The sequence below is a fragment of the Pygocentrus nattereri genome, chromosome 5 (genome assembly GCF_015220715.1).
Source record: "Pygocentrus nattereri isolate fPygNat1 chromosome 5, fPygNat1.pri, whole genome shotgun sequence".
Classification (NCBI taxonomy): domain Eukaryota; kingdom Metazoa; phylum Chordata; class Actinopteri; order Characiformes; family Serrasalmidae; genus Pygocentrus; species Pygocentrus nattereri.
The window spans coordinates 29,787,413-29,808,910 of NC_051215.1; the positions used below are offsets into that span (position 1 = coordinate 29,787,413).

Below are 21,498 nucleotides of genomic sequence, written 5' to 3' on the forward strand. Positions count from 1 at the left end.
TAGATACAGTGTCTGAAAGCCTATTTGAGATGAATTGTTGACATTGTGATGATTTGTAATGCAGTTTGTATTTGGTAATTGGTGGTCATAAGCTTTCATTGTTAATTATATTAGCATTATGTAATGAAAAACCAATAGCATGCACTACCACAGCATCCTTACCAAGTCAAGTGTCTCTTCACTGCCCAGCTCTGCCTTATCATCTCCCAACAGCCACTCAGTCAAGGTTATCATGCCCACAGCCACCTGGCCCCACACCTGGAACAGCTGGCACAAAAGGCCCACACCCATCTCTAGAGCAACAGGGGGAGAAACAGGTCCTCTGACGACACCTGGGGGTAGGGGCATAAACAGAAGGGCTTGTCATAAGGGATGAGGGACAGAGGTCAGGTGCTGAACTTTACTGTCTCTAAACATACTGCTCAAATATATAAGGCATCACCTGGAAACCAAGGCCACATTTTTCTACACTAATTCTATATCAGAGCTCTTAATTATTTTGCAAAAATTATAGGCGCTGTCCATATCCAATCTGAACGATGGGTTACTGAATTGATCACGGCAATTTTCCGGGTCAGTATGGGCTTTATTAAGTCTAATCTACTTTTTATTCTTAGCTACTGCTATTATAGCTCATCTCACTCCACTTCCTTCATCATAGAGGTGAAGCAAGGGGTAATTCCACTGATTTTTCAAAATCTCTGAACAATCCAATCACTGAGATGTAAACAAAGTCATTCGGAGTGATTTGCTCAGAATTTTTTTTTCCTTTTTTGATAAAGAAACTACCCAACACTCATTTCTATACAGTGGTGGTGACAGGAACCAATGGATGTCTAAAAGTCAAATATAGCCATTTTATTTGCTATCCCAAGTAATCAACAAGCCTACATGCATCTACTGAGTATTTTTATATTATGGCAAACTCTAAAGTAAAATGTTTACATTCCCTGTTTATGTACAAACGGATAGAATAAAACTAATTCCATCTCCCTGCTTTCTTTCCGAGTATACAATCAACCATATGTCCAGCTGGACACTGAAGGACGACCGACTGCCGAGCCCTCCTGCTACCCACTTCAGACCAGCTGCCCACGCCCCAGCTGCCACCACCTGCCTTGGACGAGCTGCCCACCCTACGCTGATTTTCTCATAGACTCCTAGTTATTCCTAATACCAATATTACTGCTATTAATATTAGTAGTATAATCACTTGTAGGTAGTTTGACCACAGGAGGATGGGTCCCCCCTGGTGAGCCTGGTTCTTCCCAAGGTTTCTTCCTCAGTTCTGAGGGAGTTTTTCCTTGCCACTGTTGCCCCTGGCTTGCCCACCGGGGGGGTTTCTGTACATTCTTACAGTCCTATTGAAACTTTGTCTTTTCCAAAATTATGTAAAGCTGCTTTGTGACATCCGTTGTAAAAAGCGCTATACAAATAAATTTGATTTGATCTGATTTAAAGAGTTTAGTGCCTCACCTCCTCACAAAAAGTTATCACGTTATCATATCAATGTCATAAAATCATATGCTTGAAAACATCATAAAACGATGTCTTAGGCATCAGGCAGAATATTCATTACCATTTCATGTGATAACTTTCTGCAAGGTAGTTCGTAGAAAGGCATTAACAGCTTTGGATGTCTGGTTCCCTTCACCACTAATGTGAATATTTCTCTACAACTGAGCATTTCATATAAAATCACTTAAGTGACTTTGTTTACAACTCAATGATCAAATCATACAGAAAAAATAGTGGAATTCCCCTAAAACAGTTTAAATCTGTGCAGCACGGAACTATTTTAAGTAATGAATGAAAACAGTCCAACAGACACTTAACGTCTATAATGCCAGTGTTGGCAACAAAACATGGTTAAAATAGCTGCACATAAAATGTGAGTGCACAGCTATTGCATACTTGGCAGTGAGAGTGGATTAAGTCAGGAAATTAGGCTGTTGCACAAGTTAGACAAATTTGCAACATGAAACTAGTGTATTCATGGTACCATCTAACAGTCTCCTAAATAAATAAATCTGTTCAGAGCTTTACATATTAAATAGATGTATGATTTCACTATAGCATTTTGTAGTAATTGGTACCTGAGCATATTTTACATAAAATGAACTGTTTTTACATTTAACCTTATCGGGCCTGTGTTATGTCAAGGGCCCATATCACTTTTTTGATATAAAAGATTTTGATGATGTAAACATTGTTACATTTCCAAAACATCCCAGTCACTCCCTAGTCTATACAGTATATACACTGATCAGGCATAACATTATGAACACTTCCTTGTTTCTACTCTCATTGTCCATTTTTTCAGCTGCAGTAACTATATAGGAGCTCTTTGTAGTTCTATACTTACAGACTGTAGTCCATCTGTTTTCTGCATACTATGTTAGCCCCCTTTTAGCCCCCGTTTTCTTCAGTGGAGTGGATCAGACACAGCAGTGCTGCTGGAGTTTTTTTAAAACTCGCTCTGTACTCTTATTTTTTGCTGTATAATACTGGGTTTATCTGGACATTTGGCACGTATAGCTCCAAAAAAAAAAAAAAAAAAAAATCCCACAAAACAGTTTATTCCACTGTCAGTGGCAAAAACTGATGCAATGTGTTGCTCCTGTCACTGCTGGTGGGAGGAAATTTGTTTTGCTGCTCCATATCTGGTTTGCTTACAAACAAAGTCTTCATAAAATGACCAACACAAACTGCGCAGCAGCAGATGAGCTATCGCCTCTGACTTTAGGTAGGAGTGTCTAATAGAATGAACAGTGAGTGGACACAATGTTTAAAAACTCCTTTCTGATCCACTCAGACCAGCGCAACACACACCAACACACCACCACCACATCAGTGTTACTGCAGTGCTGAGAATGATCCACCATTCAAATAGTAACTGCTCTGTGGGGGTCCATGTGGGTCCTTACCACTGAAGAACAGGGTAAAAGGGGGCTAACAAAGTCTGCAGAGAAACAGATGGACTACAGTCGGTAATTGTAGAACTATAAAGTGCTCCTATATAGTAAGTGGAGGTTATAAAATGGACAATAAGCGTAGAAACAAGGAGGTGGTCTTAATATCATGCCTGATCGGTGTATATGGAAACTTAGAGGTCCCAAAAACGCATTTACTTATCTATGCTTACTCCAACTACAACAGTTTAGCCCCGCCCACCCATTCACACTGAAGTTATAGGGAGCCTTTCATCCTGCTTTTTGAATAAGGCACAATAAAGAACAGCCAATCAGATAAAAGGGAAATTTACATACATCAGTCTTAAAGCTGCATGAATGAAAACTGCCTGTTTGATTCTACAACATAAAGAAATGTTGGAAAATGGTCTTATAGAAATTAATTATGGCCAGTTATGGTACATTAAATCACACAAATGTAAAAACCTCAAGGGGACAAATAAAACAGACCTTTTAATGTACTTAAAACATGCTCTGGCTGACTTAAGTGCAAAAATATAAAAATAAGACTGGACTCAGTATGAACAGATACTCAATATCAAAACCTGATTGAGACAAAGTTCTATTAAATATGCTGGAAGTTAGAATAAGACTGGACTCAGTATGAACAGATACTCAATATCAAAACCTGATTGAGACAAAGTTCTATTAAATATGCTGGAAGTTAGAATATAAAACCAGACATTGACTGGGGGTTATTAATGAAGGACTCTGTACCCACAGACAGCATAGATGTACATACAGATGTTCTGCCTGAGTTTACAAAGTGTGTGTTCCTGCCTCCGTCGGCCAGAGAATCAAAACAATAACCGTGCACACTGAGGAGAAACACAGAGCACTTTGAGGCTGGCCATAATGCAGGCCTGCATGGATGATTCCACAAAAGGCACAGAATACAAAGGCAGCACAGAAGAAGAAACGGAAAGTGAAAGAATTCAAATACAGAAGTGTGTGGATGCATGTGGGTGGATAATATTAGCACTCCTCTAGAACAGTGGTCAAACCCCTGTGAAGCTTTTACTTTAATGACTACAGTTGTTCATGCTTCAAAGCCTTCTCTGTGGCAACGTGAGAGTGAGTCACTGCATGTTTGTTTTGCTTTTAGCTTCCCTTCACCATCTTCAGCCGCCCACAGTCAGCAGTCACCAGGACATGCCAATCAAAAACTGCTGGAGGAGGGCAAAGCGACACCCTTAACAGCCACGACACACCCTCCCCCACTAAAGCATGCTGGGAAAGTACTTTGGTCTAGAGAATGCGTGTCATCTTTCCTTCTACAACCCAAGAGTGTGTGGTGGTGGTGGGGGGGGGCGCGTTGGGGGCTGGGGGGGTTGAGCAGACACCGAGGGAATGCAGAAAGCTGTTGATTGTACACTATTAGTGCTGATTCAAGGAAACTGATCAGGAGTGACATGGCTTTTCTTTGGGTAATGCGCTGGGAAGGCCCGTCTTTTGCCCAAACGGGGCTCTGATGTCAGAGCCGCTATTCATCTCTTGGGAGGGAGGGTGGGTGTAGTGTGGGCCTGCAGGGCTGGAAAAAGGCCAGGTCTGAGCACACCAGAACCCAGACATTAAAAGGCATAATAGGAAACTCAAGCTGCTTTCCATTTCGGCCCTTTTCTGTGGTTTCACACTTCACTAACGCGATTTCCCAACCTCTTCTTGGCTTACACAACGCCCCCGCTTCTCATGGCTCTGCCTCTGTTTTTATCTGGGTGTTTGTGTGTACGTGAGTGTCTGTTTGTGTACTGTGAACATCCATGTTTGTGTGTGCCCGGAGGTGTTGGCTTGTTCTTAGAGAATGCTTATTTGTGTATAAGTAACATGTGACTGTTTGGACCCAATATGACACAACTTTACCAAAAACTGAACTTGAGCTGAAACAAGGAGGCACACAGGAACACAGAAGAATACATAAACAGTTCATATACACAGATTTCTTAAATGTCCACAGATAGTTGAACTTGCTTTGAAAGGAAAGCGAGAACAGATAGGGGCACTTTGTTTACATGCTGGTTTGGAAAATATATGCTGTTCCATGCCTCAAAGCGGTGCGATGGCAGCAGGAAGCAACTCATACTTTGGCATAGTGAAAGCATCATGTTGCATTTGCAGGTTGGCACTGAAAATGCTGCCATATTGTGCCTTATAGTGGTACGCAACCGACAACAGCATGCAGAAATGGAAACGCTGTCATGGTAACTGTGTTACAGTTGAAAATGGATTATTATCAGAGATGATTACATTAACATTCTTAAATAATACTGGGTAATCTTGGACTTCAACAATATGGTCAGGATTAATGGTTCCTAAAAGTCAACATTTGATAAAGAAATCTGAACCTTTGACAGAACGTTTTGCTTACCACTGCAAACAGCAGAACATTGCCAGTGGCAGAACCACTGAAAACAACTAAATATAATATAAAAACTAAATATTGTTTGTTGCCATCTATGTATGTATGTATGTATGTATTAAAGGTGAAAATGGATAATTATGAGAGAAGAGCTTCAGCAGTGTATATTGTTTAACTTAAGGTGGGAAAAGTCAGGAGAATGCTCTGTACAATACTGGGGACAATTGGCCTGTATGGCTCCAAAAACAAAAACAACAACAAAAAAATAAATTAATTAAATAATTATCACACTAACAACATTCAGTTTATTCCACTGTCAGTAAAACTGATGGAATGTGTTGCTCCTGTCGTTACTGGTGGGAGGAATTTTTTCTTGCTGCTCCATACCTGGTTTGCTGTAAGAACACAACAGGCAGAGTGGCTTACAAACAAAATCTTCATAAAATGTCCCCCCATACTAAACCCGCAAGATACTTCTGAAGGTCTACAAGACTTTTACCCTGAAAATGTACTAAAGTAAAAGGTCAAACGAACAAAATAATGACAGGATTCAGCTTCAAGGTGGCCGTTTTTAGGTATGTGAACTACTTTTGTCTTATAGAGATGAGGTCAGAAGTCACAAATAATTCCGACAGATTATTTACCTTAAGGCAAGTGTGGAATGAAGTAGTTGCAGTTTCAACAATGCTAACTGGTTGAGTATAAGCTTCCATTATTTCCAGGGCAAAACCAAACAAGAAAACTTATGACTCCAATGCTCAATATTAACTGATAAGCGACATTACTGAAAGAGATGTATTCATCTGATTAGGTAATATTTACTTTACTGATGAGACTGGGTGGAACTGGGTTTCACCTTCTACATTTTCAACACAGGCTTTGTTGTGGGAAACTGGATGGAGTGAAACAGCTTCCAAAAGCCTGGCATTGGTCTTGCCCTGGAGTCCTTGAGAAGTGTTGTTTTGGGGAGCTTTGCCTGGGCTGCTTAGACACGCAGCCGAGCTGAGATTCCAGAAGGTACAAAGCTTCATTCCCGTAATCGATCTATGGGAGTCACGGGGCTGGAACTAATTAAAAAACCCATTTTTGAATAACGAGCAAGAGGGGCTTTGGTGTGCAGCGAATCTGGGATGAGAGTCGGTGCAGCTGGCCGAGTGTCGGGTGACTGTGCGTGTGGGAGTGAAGGGTGGTTAGGGAATGGGGGGGGGTGTTTCTGTGGCATTGAAATCAGAGACGTTTGTGGCCTAGAGAGCGTCAGTATGTTGTACACATTGGTGTAAGTGACGGTAGGAGAACATACAAATAAACAGATATGGATATGTCCACCCAGACCATTGCACTGGTCAGTTATGTACTGAAATGAGATATTTAGGCAATGGTGTTATTTTTCAATGATCTCTCAAATATGTTCAATCTCAGTAGCTCCTTTGGAATTCCAATAACAGCACAGATTGTACCTAGAACATTACACCTGGACACAAGTTAATACAGATGTACTCATGAATTGACCAGAACTCATGACTAGAGTGCCCAACACAAAACTTTAGTAAATAACCAATAAGCCTGCTACCACAGCTGCAGTTATTTTTATCTTCTTTTCTGTTCACTTATGCATAAATAGTGGAAACAGCGATGTGAGGCTTTGTGGGTGAACTCGACTGCTCTCAGTCGCTTCCAGCTTGGAAACAGAGGTGTGCAAGGCCACGGGAAGGAAGTGTTGGTGTGAAAGAGTGGTATGTAGGTGAGAAAACAACACGTCGCTTTATAACTCTGACTTCCTCCAGAGACCTATGGGAACTCAAGACGAAAGTAGGTGCCCACAAACACAAACATGCATACATAAACACCACTGGGAATAACAACAGCAAGCAGAAGTTCATCGTCTGACATGAAATAGAAGCACAGGTTCTATAAATACTGCTGAGAAGGTTAAGGGTACATGACCTATTACACTGAGACAGTTAATGTCTAACAATAATCCTGTCTGCACAGTGACTTCTTATAATAAATAACTAAGAAAGAACCTGACTACAGCCACTTGTTAATTCGAATATAAAAGACAGAATTTGACCCTATAGACTGAAAAATAGCAGAGGGAGACAGCCATTGTCTGACACATCAATGCAAAAACTAAGACCTCCTTTGGACAGTTTACGCCTTCACCTGTCTAGAGAGAGTGTTACTATATCACCTATGTGTCCAGAAGTTAAAAGGCCTGGGGCCTGGACACATTACAGCAAGTGTCAAAGTGGAGGGGACATTAACTCTATAAAGACAAAAGGAACTAAACGACCAAAAGGTCTCTCTGTCCTAAGCACTGGCCAGTTTATTCCGAACACCATACGAGAATCAATGAAAGCATTACCACTATAGCCAAATCCTTGGGCCACTTCTCCTATTTTAATGAACAAACAAATAAAAGAAATAATATCCATTTCCAATACACAGAGAGCCTTGTTTAAGCAGATGGATGATCCACTTATCAATTCAAATGTTATAACAATTATTTATTACATGAATGAATCAAGTTACAGTAGGAACAGACATTATGCAAATAGCATTACTGTTAATACATTCACAGCCTCAGTCGTTTGATAGTGCATTTAACCTTAAAAATGTTCCAGTAGGTCAGCCAACAACAACACAGACTGAGGTAATGCACGCAACAAATGTTGGCCCTTTTTAAAATCCATTTTCAAAACACTGAGCTCGAATGTTGAACTTGGACATACTGATGGGAAAACTGCTTGCGCATTTAGCTTTGCATTCAGATTGCTGATTTAGCAATTATTTTAGCTCATAACTAGTAACGGCTAATGCAGTGGAACAGGGAGGTTCTTCAAATCAAAACCAGAGGTTCATAAGTTCAAGCCAACAACCTGTTCATCTTCTAGATCATCACTGATGCATGCTGTACCCACAATAGACATTAATTACCACTATTATTGAGGTGATTATCATCATTATAACGATGTGTATACTATGCTCTCATGCCCTTAAATGAATGCTGGCTGTTTGGAAGCGAAGACAGCATAATTACATTGGGCTGTGTTATGTGAAGCTTGCAGAAGAGCAAAGTACTCACGGAAAATGCCAAGAAACAACACAAGGGAACAGTCCAGCTCAATTTGCCTCAGTAATCATGTTCTAAATGTTCAAATCCTCCCAACTCCCTACCCAAAAATTCAATCCTGCTCACTCGTAATGATGTTCTTAAAAGTACCTCTGACCATGCTAAAAGTCTCTTCATTAAAGATGGTTTAGGATTTCCAACCTAATTTGTAGTGAGATGCTGTAGTGGGGAGAAAGTGTTTAATTTGATTTGCTCTTCCTGTAGAGGACATGGGTCACAGCGTGGCGGGGAGAGGAAGGCCTGAACTCGGATTATCAGCAATATTCACATACATGCTCAAAAGGGGTTTTATATATTACCAAAAAAAAAAAAAGATTTTATGACCATTGGACTTCATGATAACAGCAGAACCCTTTTTGGTGCTAAACAAACATTTTTTAAAAATCCTTTAAAGAACTAAATATAGTCGTGTAAAAGTTTGAACACCCCTCTTGAAATCATGTTTTGGTGTTTTTCTAAGTGATAAGCTAGAAATGGCTTAAGTTACTGGAAAAAAACAAGACAGAAAAAGTGCCATATCCCTTTTACAGGCCATGTTTTATGTTTTTTTTCCAGTATGTTAATTTTCACTTAAAAATCAACAAAACGTAATGAGACAATAGGTGCCAAAACTTTTGCACACAACTGTATACTACTAGTACTGATATTAACAGTAAGTACTGGCCTTAATTATGGGGAGGCAACTGCAGCATAATCAAAACACACTCATAAAAGAATCTACGATGTATATCAGTTGTTAGACTACAACACAGGTTTAAAGAACAGCTTGCATTTTAAACAGCCCTGATAGCCAAAGCAATATACACAGACCAAGCATATTGTAATACTGCATCTGAAGACACTTCAAGGCTCTCTTTGGACTTTGCTTTCCATAGTTAACACCCCCAGGGTGTTTCTTATGTGTGTGAAGCTGCTTATCAGGATATAGACAGACATGCTAGCCGTGACCTGTTTTTGATGTGACTGATTTAGGAGACCGAGTTGTTCCTGCTCTCTGCATCAGCGAGTCTCACACCTCCATTTCAAAGGCAAAGGGCTGATGGTCCTCCTTTCTTCCACACCTCAGTTCTTTTGCTCTGTCAGACGAGGTCGTAAACAGAAACTCACAGTGCCCCACCCCCATCAAAACCCAACACCCCCACTTGAGATCTATAGCCCTTTGGTACAGTATCTGTTGTACTGTATCTGCCAAATCTGAGATAAAAGCCTACATCTACTATAAACTATAAATGTCCTCTAAAACAAACCCCACTTATTGCTTGCCTTTTCGTTGGGAAGTATATCCATTATGCTGAGACTTTATTTCTAGTATGTGATTTCAACTGGTGGCTAAAGTTAAAAAATCTGGTTATGTGGACTTTGGTTCTGTGTTTGTTTTTGTGTATGTGTATACACGAGATCTGCTACATGACTTCAGCCTGACAGGGTTTAAGAGCCAGGTTAAAGATTTTTTTTTTTGGGCCAGGTTCGAGCTCACGTTTGTTTACTGAGTGACTGTTTATGTAGTAGATTTTGTATCTCTTGCACTCTTGTAATGTTAGCTGCATTCTGAATGAAAAGTAGTTGAATGTACTAGACATGTGCATTCCAACTAATTTTAATATGAGTATCAATAACAGTTAATGAGAAGATACCGCAGGTAAGAAACATAAAACAAATACAAAACAAAAGAGAAAAAAATGGACTTAGTCTTTAGATGACAGCACTGGAGATTAAAATTTGAAAACATCTTTCATTATACAATAATAGCTGAGGCATACCGTTATCTTGGATGAGTAAAGGAAGCTGCCTCTTCAAAGGAGGTTGATCAGAGCTGTGCACTGCCAAAAATATACTGACTAAAATTACTGTAACTGTATTACAAGCAAAATACCAGTTTATCTCAGCATGACATTTTCTGTGAATCAAGCTCTGTAGCTGTACCAGTAAGGGATGGTCTGGTCAGGGCAAAAGGTCAAAGATACGGGTCGGGTACAAAGTTCATGTCAAAAAGTTTCATACCGATTCAGACCTCTACTGTGTGTGTATACCTGTTGTGAGAAGGTGTTTTGGCACATAACAGATGAAATCAGCAGCTCTGTCTCGCACATCCAGGTCTTCATCCTGCAGCAAGGTAAAGAGATTCTGCCACAGCAACAGGGTGTGTTTGACACCTACACACACACACACACACATACACACAATTAAAGCACTTTTTCATTTCCATTCATGGATGCACACATGCATATAGAAGTATGCATACGAGACACTTACCCAGAGGAAGAGTCAAAGCGGTCAGCAGAATGGGCGTGGCCTTGACTAGCACATCGGCAGCGGTCAGTTTGACCTCCAATGGCTGTTCCTCACTACAGCACTTTGTCACCATCGCTCCCCAGACGGCCACATGCACCTCTGCACCCTCACCCAGCTCCTCCTGCACGGCAACATACAAAAACACCTTCTGACATGAGAATGACACCAGAAGAAAAAATCCCCCCAAAACAAAAACTGCTGCGCATTTAAAGGGATTTGTATTATGGTTCACAGTGACATTCAAATAACAGAGCAAAGTAACTGAGGTTTACTCACAGCCACTCTACCCACCCCACCTAACACCTAGCAGCTAATCGCCTAATGGCCCTTGACAAACATCTCAATGACCTACAAACAACACAAGCAGCTCTTATTAAAACGCTTATGAAATCAAATCAAGCTGACTGATCTTTCCAAAGCTCTTCTTGAACTCGGAAATACTCTTAGATTCATACTGTTGCTGTCAGAACAAAGCACATTAGTAGATTCATGTTATTTAATAGGGAACTGACTTAAAATTGAACAATTTAAAACATTGGTCTATTAAAGATGAAATAATGTTAACTATACTGCATGTTTAGCTAATAAAAAGTACTACAAATATGCAAGTCTCTTCATTCAGCCCACACAGTGTGAGCTTTGGATAAAAAAATGCTAATAAAATTAGACCAAAAAGTCATCCATTGGCCAAATTGGCTGTAAAAAAAAACCCAGAATCAGCCATAAAAATACATGAGCTAGTACAGCACATCCAAAGAGCTCTGTTTTCTAGTCTGAAGTCCTCTAATCATATCATTTCTGTCCACAGCAGTTCAGTACAACTGCTCTGTCTCCCACCATCCCAATATCTTGCTTACCTGCGGCTTCTTTTCAGCTAGGTGTACCATAAGTCGAGAGGCCAAGGAGAGGGCAGCACAGTGCAGCTCCAAGCTAAAACACATACACAAACACAGACAAGCATGTGGGTTATGAGGTCATACACGTCTCATTTGTGTATGTGTATATCGCTGTTGTCGTAACAAAACCTCATATCTCCATTTTTGTCATTTGTCAGTTTTTGACAGAATTTGTAAATACCTGTTGCCCTTTATGTCGTATGAAAATTTCATGATGAACGGACCAAATAAAATGACCCAAAATTACTTGGTAAAAAATCTGGTTCCTATGACTTACATTTACAGTAGAGCTTGTTTTTTCCTTCTCCTGTAAAGTTACCATTTTGGAGAGATGAGGTTTTGTTTCCGACAACAGCGATATACAGTATATATAGTAATAATGTTCAAATATATTTTAGTGGAAATGTGTACGATATACAAAACCAGAGGCAATCATGATATTTTTAAAAGTGATGACCACAAGGGTTAAAAACCACAACTCTCAAAAATTGGTATGGTTAGTCTACCCTGGATGGTTGATTAGCCAAGCTGAAATGACAATGTTTCTCAGTTAAGTACAATAATGATGGGCAAAGTGTGGTAGACGGAATGGACAGTGGGCTGACATTGCCCAGTGCATGGACAAAACAAGTTTCAGCAGCTATTTCTTCCTACAGGACTCCAGCAGCCAATAAGCACCGATCTGAATGGATGAAATATAACTCGCTTTGTGGAAACGTTAAAAGGTACTGATTTGCACCTCTGTTCAGTGGTAGAAGTCCTGGATTCTGTAGTTTGTTGAAAGTGATTCAGCCACATTAGAAAATGCCTTCACACTTATTTCAACCAGAAGGTAAGAACCAAACTTTATATAGAGGCAAGACCAGACCATAAACGAACATGTAACACGGAGATAGCCTTACAGTTCACATTTTCAGTTATTTTACTTTTACATAGATATAGCATTTTTATTTATAATCTTGCTTAATTATTTTATGCTGTCTGAGAGAAGAAAAGCCAAATAATTTTAGGAATTTCCAAACAAAGCTAAATAAACGAACAAACCGACAAAATAAATATCACAAATAAAAATAGTTTTGCATTTTATTCAAAGGACAATACGTATCATGATGTGACATTTGCATATCATTAATGCACACCACACACAAATGGCCAGAGCGTGCAACAAATCATTAGGCTGAAACAAGTATGTTTGTAACTCAAATGATTGTGTGTCCACAAGCAGCAGTTGTACTATACGAGTCAACAGCAAAGAAACAAACAAAAACAAACAAATAAGGAAAGCCCACAGTGGCATACATATTGTGTCAGTGTATGGAAAGCAGCAAGCTCTTTCGGTGTGGCCGCAAATGAGGCCTTTGTGCTGCCACCACGTTTCGCTCTAGCCCCATCACAAACAGGTGGGCCGCCCCATGTGCTGAACTACAGAGTGCTGCAGCCCAAACATACCCAGCACATGTGCAATTACACAATGTCACCAACAGAAATATGAGTCGAAGAACAAGTGTGCCACAACGTTACACAATCGCACACACATACAGAGCAAGCATTATGCCATTGCTTAATCACAGCACAACTGCCGCACACCAAAAACACTGGCCTCATGTCACTGAGAACAACAATACATCACAAGCGATTTCTCAATGCCGATCCAGGCTGATTGGCCAATGGCCAGCCAAAGGTCTGGTTTTAGATGGAAGGCCTTTGTAATTCTATACTACAGGGTACGCATTCATATGGGCCTGAAATGGGAAGGTGGGTGTAATTCAGACTGAAGGCCCCTTCAGCCATGTACTGCAAAACACACACACACACACCTGTCGCCAGGTACATGACCCTGAGAGACAGACACACACACACACACACACACGGCTACACATGCAGAGAGAACTGCCTTCATCCACAAATGTAGGCACAGACCTAATTACATATGTCCACTCTCAAATATCCATCTCTATAAAATACAGTGAACCAAAAGTTTCTGTGGAAATGTATGTAGATAATCACATATACATCTGACACAAACACACACAGCTGGCTTTGAGCCACTAACAGGTGAAAATCAATATCCTTCATGCTCTATCTCGGTCCTGAATGGGTGATTGGCGTATACAGGGTTGCTGCTCACCACAGGTATGTGTGGTCTCTTTCATGGTCGGAGCCCACATCTGAAACCATTCAGCTCTGGAGCTAACCAGCCCTCCCTCCCTGCACACTGTCAGCGACCTTCTGCCACTGCTGTGGTCATACCCACGGCCATAACCGCTGCTATTCATCAAGATCGAGTTTTCTCAAAGTCAAAATGAAGTAGGCTGCTGGGGCTTTTCACATCTTATCTGGGTGTGGTAAACGTTTAATAGGGTACCTCAACAAAAAATGTGAACATTGCTTATTATAAACGAAAGGCAGCTGTGGTCAGCAGGCATAGAAAGGTGCTAAGCTGTCGCTGCTTTAACACACTGGCAGTCAAAAATACCTGCAGAGATGTCATACACTGACATTTAGATGTTGTTTTTGATGTGTTTGAAGGCCTCCATCTCACAAAAATGTGAGAATATTCCAACAAGTCACGGCAAATTTGTTATACTGCTCACCCAGTGAGGGAGTGGTTGCAAGAGGAATGATGGCACAACCAGCACCATCACCAAATTCATATCTAGGAATACATTAACATGAAATGACACAGCAACCAATAATTAACACTTAAGTGTGGATGATACAGATATGAGTGACAAATAACTTGTCTTGTTTTTGAAGTTCACACTATGATTCATATGCAAAGAGTGTTAAGAGTGGTTAAAGTTCTGAAGCTGGGTCACTAAATACTTTTACACAGCCATGTAAGAGCTAAAATCAGATGTGACAGTTTTTATAGAATTTTGCATTATATTCACAACAGTAGATGAGTGTAACACTTGCCAAAAGACTCACCACTGATCAAGGCTCATATATCAGTGGCATTCCAGCCTGGACAAGAAACTGAATTGTAATCCACTACGCTATCTATTTAAGTATCTTTAAAAAAAAGGGTAAATTCTCACCACTAATAACTGTTGATGATAAATGATTAGTTGTAATCATAGGAGGCAATACCATTATTGAAGAGAGAATAGTTAAAATGTCCCATTTACTTACCTCCACATTTAAACCCCATTGTGAATCTGGAGGGTTATTTTATGTGGAGGAAAATAATCTCTAAGGATGGTCTATGAACAACAGTGGAGAATGTAAGGGAAGAAAATCCTTCAGATTATCAAAAAAGTGAAGTGATCCTACAGGCTAGAAAAAGATCTACAAAACACTTGTATTCATTTTCCAGAGTCAGGTAAAAAAATAAATCAAAAAACATTTAATTAAAAAAAAAAAGCTTCAACAACCAAATTCAATTTTTCAAATAAATCTGCATAAAGACTTCCACACCTCCAAAGTTCAGTCTTAGAAGTTGGTCATCTTTTCTTCTTCTTACAAACCAAGTGAAACAACATACATTCAGCAATGTTGAGGTATGGAAAGTCCATTGCTCTGAGAGCTTCTTTGCTCTTTTATTTGCTAAATTTTCTTCTTTTGTCCATTTCCATTTTTCACTGAGGGCTTTCTTGACAGATACACAGCCTTTCAGACCCGTAGCCCTGAGTTGGCTTTTTACAGTGGAAGGATGGACAGAAACACTAGTGGATTTTTTTTCAGATCTGAAGCAAGAGTGGAGCTTGATTTTTACCTCTTTTTCAAAGATGACTGAGCTATTTATCTTTGAAAATCTATCTTTTAAACTTTGGAAATTCCTGTTTGTTCACTCTACATTCACACTATATTGCCAAAAGTATTCACTCACCCATCGAAATCATTGAATTCAGGTGTTCCAATTACTTCCATGGCCACAGGTGTATAAAACCAAGTACCTAGGCCTGCAGACTGCTTCTACAAACATTAGTGAAAGAATGGGTCGCTCTCAGAAGAATTCCAGTGTGGTACCGTGAGAGGATGCCACCTGAAGCAATGAGTCCAGTCGTGAAATTTCCTCACTACTAAACATTTCACAGTCAACTGTCAGTGGTTTTATATCAAAATGGAAGCGTTTAGGAATGACAGCTCAGTCACGGAGTGGTAGGCCACGTAAAATGACAGCGCAGGGTCAGTGGATGCTGAGGCGCATAGTGTGCAGAGGTCGCCAACCTTCAGCAGACTCAAAAGCTACAGACCTCCAAAAATCATGTGGCCTTCAGATTAGCTCAAGAACGGCATAGAGCGCTTCATGGAACGGGCTTCCAAGGACGATCAGCTTCAAGCAAGCCTACATCACCAAGCACAATGCAAACCGTCAAGTGCAGTGGTATAAAGCACTGCCACTGCTCTCTAGAGCAGTGGAGACATGTTCTCTGGAGTGACGCCTCTGCCTGGCAATCCGATGGATGACTCTGGGCTTGGCGGTTGCCAGGAGAACAGTACTTGTCTGACTGTGTTGTACCAAGTGTAAAGTTTGGTGGAGGGGGGAGTATGGTGTGGGGCTATTTTTCAGGAGTTGGGCTTGGTCCCAGAGTTCCAGTGAAAGGAACTCTTAATGCTTCAGCAGACCAAGAGAATTTGGACAACTTCATGCTCCCAACTTTGTGGGAACAGTTTGGGTACGAGCCCTTCCTGTTCCATCATGACTGTGCACCAGTGCACAAAGCAAGGTCCATCAAGACATGGATGAGCGAGTTTGGTGTAGAAGAACTTGACTGGCGTCCTGAACCCGATATAACTTGAGTCCTGAACCCGATAGAACACCTTTACGATGAATTAGAACGGAGACTGCAAGCAAGGCCTTTTCATCCAACATGTTTGACCTCACAAATGCACTTCTGAAAGCCTTCCCAGAAGAGCTGAAGCTGTTATAACTGGAAAGGGTGGCCCGACATCATATTAAACGCTGTGGATTAAGGATGGGATGCCACTCAAGTTCATATGCGTGTGAAGGCAGACGAGCAAATACGTTTAGCAATATATCCTGGAAAAAAATTGGCTGAAATTAAATAAAAAGTGCTCTTAAATTCTGAACATTCATTATTTGTGTGGATATGTGGAAGTCTGGTCATTTTTCTAGAGCTCACCTGTGTGAGGATTTCTCAGCCACAGAAAGGAGGTGTTCTAGGGCTTCCTCGTCATTCAGAGACATACTCCCATCCCACCATGGCAAGAGAGAGGACAGGGGCAGGACTGAGAGAACTTGCAGAACCTAAGAGAGAGAGAGGGAGAAAGAAAGTGTGAGAGAGAGCAAAACAGAGATATGGAGTCAAGAGTTGTGTAATCTTTCTCTGACTCCAAGCCTTCTGTTTGTAGGTATTCTCAGGACTCCTCTCTGAGACCAATCAATCTGTGTATTTCTATCACAAGTCTGGCAGTGTCTTTCCTCTTCTCTCTCATCCGTCTATCCCTCCACAACTGAAATGCATCTGGTTCGAGTCTGACTGCTCTGTTTTTTCTCCAACACAGAAAGGCGTCCCTGAGGAGCGAGTGAGCTGCAGGAAAAAGAGCCATATTTCTATTCCCCCTGAACTTCGATCTCCTCTGCTTTCCCTTTACCATGACAGCCCAGGTAGCATGGAGGGTCGTGCTGACATTTTCGTTATATCTGGCTGACACTTTGGAGAGTGTGTGAGTTTGTTGTTACAACTTTTTGTTTTACAGCTCACTGGAGCAGCCTGGGGCTTTTTAAATGGCTGCTCCTCATTATGTGTGCATCCCTTTGCTGGTGCATTTGCTCACGCATGCATGCTGCAGAATGTTTAAGTTCTCTAAAAAGTCCAGTGTGAACCCAGTCTGGGATGGGGATGATTTATGAGTACTTCCTAGAAAAAAGGAAAGTATTAGGCTTCAACAGCAGAGGTTCTTAACTGTTAAAGCTTATGTGTAAGTACATATGCATAACAGCAGTGGACTGGGCTCGCCAATGATTGCGACTTTCCTCTTTTCCTCGCAACTTTTTCCTTCCAGAATGCTTTAGTGGAGAAGAAGATTCGCCATGAAAACCAGGCCAGAGCAGAATCCCTGGAACAGCCTGGCAGGAGCAGCTCCACAGCAGCCATTTAAACATTAACGGCTGGCTAATAACACACACAAGCACGCATACAGCAGCACACTGACACACATCATGGTCCGACGCACACCATGTCTGTGCAGCCACACACGTGTGCACACAAACACAGAGCTGATGGCTGTTTGTCCGAACAGTGCTTAATGACAGAAATGGCAGAACAGGACTGTAATTGATGGTTGGCTGAGTGTTTATGGGCAATTGAAATACAACTCTTTTTGCTAAACAGCTTGCCTACAGCCAAGTGTGTGTGTTTTTGTGTGTGTGTGTGTGTGTGGTGTTCCCGAGAGCATGTTGCATGCATGTGTGTATGTATGTGGAGTCCACGAGTGGAAACAATATCAAACATCTGGAGGTCTCCATCTCCATGCTGAGATGTGACTGTGAGCTACTCTTGTGCTGAAGTTTGTTATTGCAGAGACACTGTTTATTCAGCTAATCAGAAGTAAGTTCATGTTGCAGCGCAGGTATCATTTAGACAGCTGGATTCGCTGAGCACACGGTTGGCGAAGCACTTTGATCAGAGTCATGGCAGCTTAAGCCCCATCCAGCGCACGACAGCATTCCTGGGTTGGCCTGCTAGCCTACAAGGATATCGTGCAGAACTTTAGTTTGTGAAGGCAAGAACAGCTGACGAGATGGATGAATGGGAAGATTGGCAACACGCTGGCATGATTTTTATATTATCAGTGCTGTCATTTGAAGTTTCGATTTTTTTTCCCACTTTTCTTGATGATTAAATACAAAGCAACAAACAACATGGCATCAACAGGGGCATCAACCTCAATTGCTAAAAGGGCCATATGAAAAAATATCAAGAAATCAGTGGGGCAGAGTACACGCTACTTCATCTCTACTGCTTTTCTTTTGCCTCCACTGTCTATCCAACTCTCAAGTTCATTTGTTTCGTAGTGGTACTTAACCCCTTAAAATCCCAGGCTCATTATATACTAAAGGTTATTATTCATTAACTATAGGAACTTCACTGCAAAATAATAGAGATTTTCTTAAGTTACAGAAGTGTGTAATAAAACAGATACTGGAAGTAAAAAGGCAGTCAAGTTCCCAGTTATCTTGAAATCCCCAGCACTTATTTTTAGCAACTTTCAGATGTTTTTGTTTTTGTCTAGAAAGTGTTTATATTGGTCGGACTACAGCTGAAACCTAGCCAGTGTGTTTGGTGATGTGATTGGTATGGTAGGATTGAAACGTAACCACTGTTCTGTAGATTATTGTCAGGTGAGGGAGATGGAGCATACTTCATGTTGCAGTGCATGTCTGGGATTGTAATGTAGCACATTGTGAAATGGTCTCATATTAACAGAAAATGTACATTAATTTGCAGGCCAGATAGGATTGTGCTACGGGCGCTCGATCTTTCCTACGGGCCTTGTGTTTGACACACTGGATTTAGATGAAATACTTCCAACAGCGATGATACGCTTGTTGGCTAGTGGGAGCAGACCAGGGCTGCAAGAATACGAAATGTAATAGCTGTAACTTTGATAGATATTGTAATGACAATATAAAAATGATAAATAATAAGTAAAATACATAACTTCTTTGCATCTCTGACTTGATGTACAGAAATATGCCCCTTAAGTATCGTGATCCCACTTACTAAGTCATGGCAATGTATTATTTTTATTTATGCGGGATGTTAGCAGCAGGGCTCCAGAGTATTGCTCGAACAATGACAAAAACAAATTTGCAACTGGATAGCAGAGTGGATAAGTCACTCGCACCACCATTCAGAGCAATACTGCCCTACTGTTGAGCAAGACCATTACCTCTATTTTCCCTCCAAAACCATTATGGCACTGTGAGTGTTTAATGTACTTTGGTCAGTACATCAAAGCAGCCTTGTGCAATATGTTTATTATGGAAACTCATACTGCAATGAAAATACCATCATATCATGCAGCTTCAGCAGATATCACAGAGCAATACCACACATAATGAGTCACTTAAGAGCACTAATAAACATTAAACTCAGGTCTGCTGAATAGAAATTTGGACCCAACAACTTGCTAATCTGAGTAAACCCTGACTTTTCAAAATATGCAACTTATTTAAAATACAATAGCCATGTCTTCTCACCTTGGCCAGGCACGTGGGGTGAGGCTCATGTAATGCCAGATGGGTCAAAGTGGTCACATTAAGGTCAAAGGGTACAGACTGAAGGTCACTACATTGCCTTTTCTCCCGGTCTTTCTCAAATCTCTCCAACAGCTTCTCCAGAGCCAGCTGCCTTACTTCATAATGAGGGCACTGCAGTAGGCGCTGCAAGAGGTCCTTTTGCATCCTGTCTGCCTCCTGAGTCCCCCACACACCAGCTGACTCCATGGCGACAATGGTTGCTAAGCGAGCCAGGCTCTGTAGATACTGTGTGGCCCCGGGGCCTGAAAGCAGCTCTTCCTCAAGGCCACGAGGGGCCACTAGCTCAGAGTCCAGAAGAATGGCTAGGGTTTCTTTCCGCAGTGTCGTCACTTGGGAATCTGAAGAGGAATAAATAAGAGGGATGCCCATTTTAAGTATCCATGATCAATAACATCACTATGAGAAAACATTTTCAGTGTTATGAGTAAAAAAAGAACAAGGAAGGTTTAATGTTAATTTATTATGTGCAGCATAGTATTAAAAGCTGATCTGTAGGCTTGTGAAACTGAGTGCAGTGTCCCATGTTAAGCGAAAGTCTGCTGAAACCAAAGAAGTATAAACATGTTCGTGTTTCTGGTGAAAAACATGTAAGCTAATGTTGTTCTTACTGTAGTTTGGCAGTTCTTGTTTGTTTACTAAATTACAACTTACAAATTGCTTCTTGTTAAAATAATTATATGGGTAAATCTTACTGTGTTAGCCTATATACTGATGTTATATTATTTTTCTTATCGTATCAGGCTGGGCTTTATTAAATGACAATTTTTTACATTGTTAAATGTAACTATAATGTCAAAATCATTAACTCTTTAAGCCCAAGTTAATGACCACGAAGTAAGTTGTTCTGTGCATAGAAGGCTATGGTAAGGCCTTACATGGTCAATACATGGCTGATGTGGTCATTCTACCAAACAGAGTTCAAGAACGCTGGACAGCGCATGACTAAAAAACACAGCTTTGAACAGCTGTACACACATAAAATCTTAATTTTATTAAAACAAAAAAGTTTGCTTAATTGCAGAAAAAAAGATTCCATCTCTGAAAAAAATAGTGAAAAGAAAAACAAGAAAATTAAGTATTATTTTCAGTTGAAAATCATGAGTCAGGGTTTGGGACAGACACCTCTCAACTTTGTATATATTTGAATCAAATGTCCTAATTAAAATAAGCCCGTTTCTAAAAAAGCTGGGAATAAATTATCCAAAAACAATATTTTTTTTTTTCAAAATTTGATATGTTGTCTTTGTACTATTTTAAATTAAATGTAGGGTTTAAATGATTTGCACATCACTGCATTCTGTTTTTACTTAAACTTTGCACAGCATCCCAACTTTTTGGAAACAGGGTTGTAAGATGTCCATTCTCCACAATGCACTGTCACAGTTTTGCATTGCAGTATAACAATGTTATGGTGCATTGTTTCACCCCTACTCTGAAGCACTGACTCTGAACCTTCTCACACATCCTGCATGTGCAAATACACATCAGTCTCTGCGACACTGTCCTGGCCTGTAAATTAATCAACAAGTAACAGACAAGAGGTCATTCGTACAGAGTCTAGTATCAAATCTGCTTGTACCAGTCTTACTAAATCTAGGCTCATTACAGCAGTCGTG

General features: G+C 40.6%; 1 protein-coding gene across 2 annotated transcripts in view; it reads right to left on the reverse strand.

Moving 5' to 3' along the window:
* Positions 1-21,498, reverse strand: part of thada (THADA armadillo repeat containing) — a 130,097-nt gene that overhangs the window by 1,055 nt on the left and 107,544 nt on the right. For both annotated transcript variants that reach the window (XM_017690616.1, XM_017690614.1), the window contains 6 exons: positions 19,823-20,220; positions 16,740-16,864; positions 11,611-11,683; positions 10,715-10,874; positions 10,492-10,614; positions 163-332 (listed from right to left, as the gene is read on the reverse strand). In XM_017690616.1, the coding sequence (XP_017546105.1) occupies positions 163-332; positions 10,492-10,614; positions 10,715-10,874; positions 11,611-11,683; positions 16,740-16,864; positions 19,823-20,220 (1,049 nt within the window). The remainder of the gene's footprint in view (positions 1-162; positions 333-10,491; positions 10,615-10,714; positions 10,875-11,610; positions 11,684-16,739; positions 16,865-19,822; positions 20,221-21,498) is intronic.